At 38.4% G+C, this 10,916-nt stretch overlaps 1 protein-coding gene across 1 annotated transcript; it reads left to right on the top strand.

Annotated features, from left to right (window-relative positions):
* The first annotated feature begins 251 nt into the window (after window positions 1-251).
* LOC125232142 (clumping factor B-like) lies at window positions 252-10,609 on the top strand. Its single transcript, XM_048137772.1, is given in 4 exon segments — window positions 252-342; window positions 8,122-8,336; window positions 8,798-8,911; window positions 8,914-10,609. Coding segments are annotated over 4 exon segments (1,854 nt in total). The 5' UTR covers window positions 252-335; the 3' UTR covers window positions 10,432-10,609.
* The last annotated feature ends 307 nt before the right edge of the window (window positions 10,610-10,916 follow it).

Below are 10,916 nucleotides of genomic sequence, written 5' to 3'. Positions count from 1 at the left end.
TCTACCAATTTTATTACGCTACGATCCTTGGAAGATGCTTAAATTAATTAGTTACTAGTTACCTCAGATTCCATTACATAGTTACATACAGGTCGACCGAAAAGAGTGTTGAAAATGTAAATATATCCTGTAGAATCCCCGAGTCCAGTCGCCAGTCGCAACTACTCAGTCGCATGTAGACTCCCGTCTAAACAGATAGCGGTGATCGACAGTATCGGAGTATCTGCTGGCCCGTTATCAGCCTCTCCTGATATAATGATCTCGATAAAATTCACCTCCGCCACCAGTTCAGCTTATTTCTGCCGAGGATCGCCGAGGGGCGCATTGCGGTCGAAATGACATGTAAGTATTTATTATTTACATAATTTTTACATAATGATTTAGCATAAAGTCGAATTATTTACAAATACAACAAATTAATTTTTGAATTTTTTTTAAATACAAGTTATAGTACCTACTGCCAAGGGTGACTGATTGATAATATTAATGTAACCAGTCAAATAAGTTTTTCAAGAGATGTAAGAATTTTTTGTTGACTTTTTGTTTGTTTCAAAGTGGATTACTGACTTACAACTTGACTGAGCCTTATGAACACTTAAATAATATAAGTTTAAGTACTTATAGGTATTTAGTTATCTGCGATAAAAGCTCTGAATAAATGGCACGTAAGACACGTAACATAAATTACCTAAATAAAACATGATAGGTAACTTAGGTAATAAGTATATAGGTAGCCCATTTTCAAAGGTTTTACCTACTTACATCGACTAGCTACTAGGAATACATGAATTTTGACATTATTGCAGATGAAGCATTAGAACATCTCCCTTTGCTTACAGGGTCCTATAATTCTAGATGCAAATACCTAGATGTTAATCCAGAGATCAAATTCAACTATTTACTACCTGTTCATAATCACCCTCTTACTATTTAAATCATGTATGTTTAGAAAAAGCTGTGTACTTAACACAGCAAAGAGGAGGTACAAAGTTTCTAATGGGTTGGCAACGCGCGTGTGACACTCCTTGAGTTGCAGGCGTCCATAGGTTACGGTGACCGCTTTCCATCAGGCGGAGCGTATGCTACCGATGTAGCATGAAAAAATTGCTTTGTCTTGCATTAGGTATTCAGTGACGCTTGAGCGCTTGATGAATGTCAGCGTCCTATGCTAGTCATAAGCCGCCCCAAACGGTCTCCACTGGTACCGGTCGGTTCTGTTCGGTAAATATTGATCGAAATACTAGGGTTTCTGATTTCTCGACCTATTAGAAGTCTCGAGTTTCGAGAAATCTCGAGCCTAAAGTCTCGAGTCTTCTCGAGTCTCGAGTCTTTTTTTATAAATGGTAAAATTTTGATAAAATAATAAACAACAATATGATTAGTAGTCTGTAGTGCCTGTGTGGTGACGGGTTAAGAATTTCACCACCCCCTTTCTTCCCGTGGGTGTCGTAGAAGGCGACTATGGGATATGGGTTAAATTGTGGCGTAGGCGAGAGGCTGGCAACCTGTCACTGCAATGTCACAGTTTCGTTTTCTTTCAACCCCTTATTTTGCCAAGAGTGGCACTGAAGCTGTAGTAGTTTCATGTGTTCTGCCTACCCCTTTATGGGATACAGGCGTGATTGTATGTATGTATGTATGATTAGTAGTTTTTATTGCACCACACTATTATAAAAAATGCGTAAGAGCACTAAAACTCTTCGTTGAAATAAACATAAATCAAATTTTAACAAGAAAACTACAATTATAGTCTTGAAAATAATACCTAATCCTTTAACTTCCCCGCCTGTGCACGGGTTAAGTAAATTAAAATGTCATGTATTAAATCATAATGTCATTGAAATTAAACGTTTAAAATAACTTCTTCTTCTTCCTCGTTTCCTCATTGCCGAGGATCGTGACCACAAGTAGCGTGTCTCCATTGAACGCGGTCAAAAGCCATGTGGACTGCACAGTATACTCTGCCGCCACACGATTTCTTCACACAGTCAGACCATCTCTTACGAGCCCCACCCCACGAATGTTTACCATTAATTCGCCATATTATGCATTGGTGCTCTCATAATGTGTCCGAAAAATCTGAGGGTCGCTCTTGGCATATTTTGGAGAGCCGTGTGGTGATATTCAGTTCTTGCAAAATAGAGATGTTTGTTAGTTCTTCTAGCTTTTCAAGTTATACTCGTAGCAGTCTTCGCCAGCACCACATCTATTGAGATCATCATTATCGTCAATATTAGCCACATCAAAACTTTTCAGGGTCCAAGTTTTGGCACCATACATAAATATCGAGATTATCGAGAAGACAAGAAGATCGAAATAATCGCACTTTATTTTGACGTCGGATTCCTCTGTTCTTCCAAATCTTGTCGAAGTTAGCCATAGCACTCTTCGCAGGTTATCAATGACCCAAGATACATAAACGCGCTGACTTTTTCGTAATGACGAATTGCTTTTAAATAACACGAGGCTGTCAAAACTAGCCAAAGTCGCTGCCAGCTTACGTTGGAATGAGAGGTTAGATCGCTTTATCTCGTTATAATTTATGGCCGCCGTTCGACACTGTCCCCACCGCCTCGCGATGAGACCGGACAGAAGGTAAAAAGTTGAATTTCACTTCAGGTCGTACTTTACATTCGGGACTCGAGACGTCTCGAGTACCTGTCATTTTTTTCTCGTCTCGAATGAAGCCGAAATTCTCGAGAAGTCTCGAGTTCGAGACTCTCGAGCAGAAACCCTAATCGAAATACGCTTTAGAAGTCACTAAGTACGTAACAATTTCTCACTAAAGGATGTAGGAACTTCACACAATCAAGCTACTGTAGTTTAATCTTTGTTGAACAACAGTTTCGCATTGTATCTTGGAATTTTTTATCTCAGTGCGTTGCCACTTGAAATAATCAGATGATAAAATAAGGAAAAGTGAGACGAAATCGCAGATGTTTTTTGTAATATTCAAAATATCTTAATTTTTGGCTTTAAAAAAGTAAGGCTAAGTAGGTGAAATTTATCTCTCTTTTGAACGCAAAACTCTGCGCAGATAGGCCGGCAACGCGCATATGACAACCCCTGAGTTGCTGGCGTCCATAGGTTAGGTGACCGCTTTCCATCAGGCGGACCGTATACCGGTTTGCCACCGACGTGGTATTAAAAAAAAGATGGGGTAGAACTAGGACATTGTGGAGGGTCTACGATGAACCATGTATGGCGTCTTACCCCTTTGACGCACTTGTAAATTCGTAAGGCCCACTTGCACCAACCACTTAACTCAGGGTTAGTGGGCTGTCATCTGTCAAATTCCATATAAAATGGTGGGTTAACCCTCGGGTTAATCCTCCATTTTCGTTGGTGCAAGTGGCCCAAAGTGTCGCAGTTGTAAGTGTGACAGGGATGCAAGTCGTCGAAGCCATAAACACACCGCTTTGATGCATCAGGGCCATTTTTTTTTAAAGTTACCAACCCCCCCCCCCCACTTTTTTTTAAATTTGGAACTTTTTATGTGGTTTCCACTCCGAATCGCGAGCTCTTTTATTCTCAGTTCTAATAGGAGAAAAAAAAGTGTCCCAAGGTTTTTTCCCATTCCGTTACCATTTTTTCATACATTTTGTATGACGGTAACGGAATGGAAGGTTCGAAAAAATGTATGGAATTCTTGGGACATTTTTTTCTCCCATCAGGATCGAAAGACCTCGCGATTCTGAGTATCAATCGCGTAATAAATACCCATGTTGCAAGGAAAGTGGGGTGGACAACTTTGAAAAAAAAATGGCATTGATCATGCCATAATCAAACTTCTCAAATAACAGTAACTGTTTGAGTATTAATTCGTTTTAATCCATAAGCAACCCTATCAACCGACGCTGCGCACGTGCGGTTCGTTTCTTTATTATAATTTTGTAGGCATTTAAAAACCGGCCAAGAGCGTGTCGGGCCACGCTCAGTGTAGGTGTAGGGTTCCGTAGTTTTCCGTATTTTTCTCAAAAACTACTGAACCTATCAAGTTCAAAACAATTTTCCTAGAAAGTCTTTATAAAGTTCTACTTTTGTGATTTTTTTCATATTTTTTAAACATATGGTTCAAAAGTTAGAGGGGGGGACGCACTTTTTTTTCCTTTAGGAGCGATTATTTCCGAAAATATAAAAATTATCAGAAAACGATCTTAGCAAACCCTTATTCATTTTTAAATACCTATCCAACAATATATCACACGTTAGGGTTGGAATGAAAAAAAATTTCAGCCCCCACTTTACATGTAGGGGGGTACCCTAATAAAACATTTTTTTCCATTTTTATTTTTGCATTTTGTCGGCGTGATTCATATACATATTGGTACCAAATTTCAGCTTTCTAGTGCTAACGGTTACTGAGATTATCCGCGGACGGACGGACGGACGGACGGACGGACGGACGGACAGACAGACATGGCGAAACTATAAGGGTTCCTAGTTGACTACGGAACCCTAAAAAGGCGGCATTTCGTGAACATCAACGCAGTGGACCTTCTGTACTTGAACTATTATATATTCTGTGGTGATAGTGCTACAATCTAATAGCAGGATATTGCCGTAATATTCCCTCTTACATTATATTATAAATACTCTATTTATTTTTGCTGTACCTAAACCACTTCTTTGATCTATCATGTGAAAGATCGCAGATAATAACTCGGCTGCTTTGCACTTTGTAACAAACTTCCTGGCATTTGCAGAGCTAAAAGTTTGTGGTTTCACAAAGAACGTTAATTTAGAGGAAGTAAAGTCGTAATTTTAATTTACATTTTTAATTTACAGGACTTTGTAAATAAACAAAGAAAATTCTTAATTTTTTGAAGTTCAACAAACTCAATGGTTGCTTTCCTATCTATCTATACATATAGACTTAAAGGGCAAAATTTGCCATTTGCAAAATTTGAAGTGAGTGTTTAGTAAAACGTGTCACTTTGTCGGTTAGCATGAAGGCGTGATTTACTTGTATCTTTATATGAATAAGGCCCACTTGCATCAACCACTTAACTCAGGGTTAGTGGGCTGTCATCTGTCAAATTCCATATAAAATGGTGGATTAACCCTCCATTTAAGTTGGTGCAAGTGGCCCTACAAAGCGGCTTTTTAGCAATCGACAAAGTGGGACGTTTTCCTGTACACACTCACAAATGATGATCCTTTACACGGTGTAATTAACTTAATATTATTAACAGCGTATGATTCCCATTTAGGACAAAAGACAAAAATATTATTTAAGTATTTCGTCTAGTTTCAGAGTTAGCAGTTTAAATAAACATGCATGTTTTATTTGACATAAAAATAACTTATTTTAGTACTTTTACTGAGATAAATATATTGCTGGTGATTTATTAGCAACATTATCGGTATATCTTCGGATAATTTTATGAAATTACTAGCTTTTGCCCGCGGCTTCGCTCGCGTTAGAAAGAGACAAAAAGTAGCCTATGTCACTCTCCATCCCTTCAACTATCTCCACTTAAAAATCACGTCAATTCGTCGCTCCGTTTTGCCGTGAAAGACGGACAAACAAACAGACACACACACTTTCCCATTTATAATATTAGTATGGATTTACCACCTAAACAAATAATTGAATAATAGTTCGAAACCGCTCATCTCAGTTTAGACGCGTTTCAGGGCCCTTACAAACAGACCGAAGTCACGTACTTAATGCTATTTATTTAGGTTATAATGCTGATAAGCAACAATGTGTCAACCCACACGCCAACCATTTTGAGAAAATGGCGTCTAAAGATTTTTTCTCATTGTTTTGTGTTTCTCTTAAAAAAAAATGTTTTTATATAGATTGTTGTGTTTTTCAGCTATAATACGTTCAGTAGTAGTGATTATTGTAGCTTAATTTCAAAACAAACTTCAATTTGACTGAAATAATGCCCTTTTCTTTTATTGCGAATTGTTCGACGACGTCAAACTTTTTCAAGACTGTGTTATGATACTTAACCCACTTTTGCTAATTGTTTAAAAATATCTATGAGTCTTAAATAAACATGTTAAAGCACATAAATTGTTGTTGTAAAATACTCTACCTATGCATATTTTTAACTTTATAAGTGTTAAGTAACATATCAGTCATGGTCACTTAAGTTATTAGGTATGTAGGAATCAATACATTATTTATTAATCAAACCTTTTAATGATTTTTCTACTCCCGAACTGTTATTCGTCATTTACAGGATTGTGCGTATCGAAAAAACTGAAAACGCATTGTTTGGTTCTGTAATCATGGCAACGCATTGCATTAACCATACTGCGTGCGTGCGCGGGAAGGCTTTGGGCAGCTGAGCTGACAGTGCAAACCTTTGCAATACAGGAAACAGTGTGAATTTCGCGAGAATTATTAAAAAAAACTATTAAAAACTAAGTGCATGGTCGTTGTAAAAGTATTGTATGCAATGGTGTTTAACTGACTCCAAAATACTCGTGGAAAGTACGCCACTCATATTTCTTGACCTCCTTTAAACGCCTGTTGAATAAAATACTATAAATTAACTATTAGAGTAATGATCATTTCTAGACACATATTTAAATTATCTGTGCTTTTTCAACAAAAAATCGTTACAAAAACCAAATAATCATCTTTAAAAAAAATAAACTACTTATCTAAAATATACAACAAAATATTTTTTTACGCTAAGAAATAGACTAAGTCATTTAAATTATGAATAACACATGACTTGTACAAGAACAAAACATAAAATATCTTTAACAAAATAATAAACTACCATTCAGTAAGTATTCAAAAATCAAACAATATTTTTATGCATACATTAACACGTCTTAATGTAATTAGTAATTATAAAAAAATAGTAGCTTATATTAGATTTTTATATAAACACGTACTTGCAAAAAATGTTTGCAAATTATAATAACGAATATGTATATTCATGACTTAAAATGTTCAATTTCGTACTGAATTTACCATTCATGTGCAAAAATATACTAATGGACTAAGTCATAACTTATTCAAACATAAATTAATATGAACAGTTATATTTTACAATATAGTGTCATGGTACTTACACCAAAAACGAACAATTTATGACCCGAATATAATTTAACAATAATGACTTATGTTTTATAACACGGGTCGTAGCATAAAACAACGAATAAAATATCATTTTGCAATAATCAATCAAGTCTCATAGTGGGTAACTATGTCATTTTTTGCGTTTTGCAAGAATGAGTCAAGTGTAAAAAAATCGTTGAGTCAACCCTCATAACACATTATTGTAATTTAAATATGTCTTCTGCCAATTACTATAATAAGTTAAGGTTCTTGACACATTTATGCAAAACAGGCAACACACGATAAAGGATTTGTGTTAACCTATTTTTTTACTTTTGGGATAGTGAAAATTTTCAAAATGAAAAGGTCATTTTTGCAAATAGAAGTTTAAAAATCCAGCTATAACATGGCATTAAAATCTCATTTTTTTAGTTTTTGTGGGTTGACACATTATTGCTTATCACCATCCTATAAGCCTTACTGTTGTCACCCGTGCAAAATATTATTAACAAAGCAATATCGGTGACAGTCACTATCTAGAATACCAAAACTGGTTGCCTATTAGGATACTTATCGAGTTTACCAATTACATGTTAACTGTATTACCATTCCCCGCTAATGTTTTGGAGCTCATCATTTGTGAATTCTATCTTATTTATAAAAAAACTTGGAAAAAGTTTAGAAAAAAGGAAGGCAATTAAAAATCCTATCGAAACATTCAGACGGCGTAAAAATCTACGTACATAAAAGAAAAAAAAAGTAACAATTTTTGAATTTATGTTCTTTAAGTTGTGTTTTCCATTGATGGTAGGTATTTACCTACCCGTGAAACCCGTGCCATATAGATCAGCTCTAGATTATTGCCAGTGTACGTAGCCGAATACAGAAACGCTCACTATAATATCACTTTCGTAGCTATCTATCTCTATCGTTCTTGCGCATTGGCGCGTCAGAGCCAGACTACATTTCTACGGCGTTTCGGTGGCGTTTCGCGTCGCAGAAATGGCATTCGGCTACAGGACCTGGTCATTCCCAAAACTTGGTAATTCTTGTGCCCACAGAAAGTTAATATATATTCATTTACCTTCCAGTAGCCCTAAGACTTGTCCTGTGCGCTCTGGCGGTGGCCAGCGTCTCCGCTCTCTCAATCTCCTTGAGACAAGACCCGGAGACACTATGCGCGGGACAGGAGAACTTCCTACGTATAGCCAGCACGGAAGGCTGCAGCGCTTACTACCAATGCTATGCCGGTCGAGCTTACTTGATGGAATGTCCACGAGACTCCTGGTTCAACGAAGTGGAACAGGTAAGATATGAAGACAATATGTGTGAGGAGAGCTTTCTTTTTTTGCAAACTCATGACCACAGACTAATCGAGGCGAAGAACGTGGCTTAAGCTGGAGCTTGCCCAGAAGGTGTCTGTCCAATCTTGATTTGATGACGCTGGGTTATATGAGCTCGGAAATATAGACGCCGGCAAAGAATTCCACTCCTAGGCAGTGTGCATAACAAAAGAAGAAAAAGCGCGATCAAAGCGCTTCGTGCCAATTGGTGAATATCTACCAAGTGAGGGTGGAAACCTACCGTGGCTACCATGCGCCTAAAAGTCCTATGGTGGAATTTAATGACGACGTACAGTCAGCTGCAGAGAAAAGTAGACCCCCTGGCATATAAATTTATATGCAAGGGGGTCTACTTTTCTCTGCAGCTGACTGTACCACTACTAACCACCACCACGTACCACTAACCATCTAATGTAACTTTCAGGTGTGCGATTGGACCAACCCTCCAGCAAGCTGTCGAACAGACCTGGAACCTGAGCCACAACCCGAACCGGAACCCGAACCAGAACCCGAACCCGAACCCGAACCAGAACCCGAACCGAACCCGAACCGGAACCCGAACCGGAACCTGAACCGGAACCCGAACAGGAGAACGAGCCAGAATCTGAAAACCAAGCGGACTCAGAAGATGAAAGCTCCGAAGAAGCTGAAGGCTCCGGTGATGATTGGGAAGAGGATGCGATCGTCAAATTCTTGAAGGCGAGATTACATGACGAAGAAAGCGAAGACCATGATCATGATCATCAACACCACCATCACGATCACGATCATGACCACGATCATGACCATGATCATCATCACCACCATCATGATCACGACCATGATCATGACCACAATCACGATCATGATCACGATCACGATCATGACCACGATCACGATCATGACCACGATCATGACCATGACCATGAGCACGATCACGACCACGAACATGACCATGAGCACGATCATGACCATGATCCCGATCATGACCACGAACATGAACATGACCATGAACATGAGCACGATCACGACCACGAACATGACCATGAGCACGACCACGACCATGACCACGAGCACGACCACGACCACGAACATGACCACGAGCACGATCATGACCATGATCCCGATCATGACCACGATCACGACCATGACCATGAGCACGATCATGACCACGAACATGACCATGATGATCCCGAAGACTCTAAACGCAACCACGCCCTTAAGTTCCAGGAAGAACTTGACGAGGAATCTGAACAAGAAGAATTAAAGAACTTAATGCGTGCTGAAGAGGAAAATGATGTCAATGAGGATTTAGAAGAAGAAATCCGCAATAAACGCCAAGAAGAGCTCGACCAGGAAGTTGAAGAAGATCTAAAGAGACAAGAAGAATTCGAAGGAGAAAATGAGGAAGAAAATGAAGAAGACCTAAAAAGACAGGAAGAAGACGAGCAAGAGCCTGGAGAAGAGCAAGAGGAGGAGCTAAAGAGGCAAGAAGAGGGTGCGGAAGATATTGAAGAAGAAGATATTCTCAAGAGGCAAGAAGATGTAGATGAGGAAGCAGAAGATGAGGAAGATCTAAAAAGGCAAGAAGAGGATGCGGAAGGTATTGAAGATGAAGAAACTTTAAAGAGACAAGAAGAAGTTGAAAATGAAGAGGTTGAAAATGAGGAAGAAAGTCGTAAAAAGCGATCTGCACAAGAGGAAGGAAACGATGACATTGCTGACGAGGAAGACTTAAAAAGACAAGAAGATATTGAAGAAGAATCTGAAGATCAAGAAGAAAGTCGTAAAAAACGGTCTGCTCAAGAAGAAAGTGGAGATATTGAGGATGAAGAAGAATTAAAGAGACAAGAAGAAAATGAAGAAGAATCTGAAGACCAGGAAGAAAGTCGTAAGAAGCGGTCTATCCTACAATACGGTTACGATGAAAACGACGAAGAATGGCAGAGGGCACAAGAAGAAGCAAATATCCTCGAAAGCGGCGAAGAGGAAATCAAGAGGCAAGAAGAAGTAATAGAAGAAGAAGAGAATGATTCAGAAGAATCCGAGGAATCCTTATTCCAGCGATTTTTCTTTTAAGCTGGCGTTCAAAAGCACTTCCTAACGGAATGCCTATTTGAAATGCCGTTGAAGTTTGGTTTAATTTAATTTATTAATGTAATACATTAATAAATATACTATATTAAGTTGTGTGTGCATGTAAATATCACTTTGTGCAATTTTGTAAATACTGTGAGCTAGTAAATGTGAACGACAACATCTTGTGTTCATTTATTTCTCATCCAGACTTCCACCCAAAAAAGTTATGAGCTAAATCTTAGGCTTAATCCCAGTCGCTCCAGATAGCCTTATTCCGTCTTCACATTATCCGATCCGATATCGGATGTTGGAAATATTTCAATCGAAAAATCCAAGATGGCGCCATGTAATGTATGGAATATCGGTCCTACATACGATATCGAATCGGATAATGTGAAAACGCACTTAGGCACTAGCCCCGCCAAAAGAGAGTGCGATGAGCAATCGGCGATGAAATTGCTCGCTCTTCTTTACTATTATTTGTC

Source organism: Leguminivora glycinivorella, chromosome 12, assembly GCF_023078275.1.
Source record: "Leguminivora glycinivorella isolate SPB_JAAS2020 chromosome 12, LegGlyc_1.1, whole genome shotgun sequence".
NCBI lineage: Eukaryota > Metazoa > Arthropoda > Insecta > Lepidoptera > Tortricidae > Leguminivora > Leguminivora glycinivorella.
This window is presented reverse-complemented; position numbering and strand designations above follow the sequence as displayed.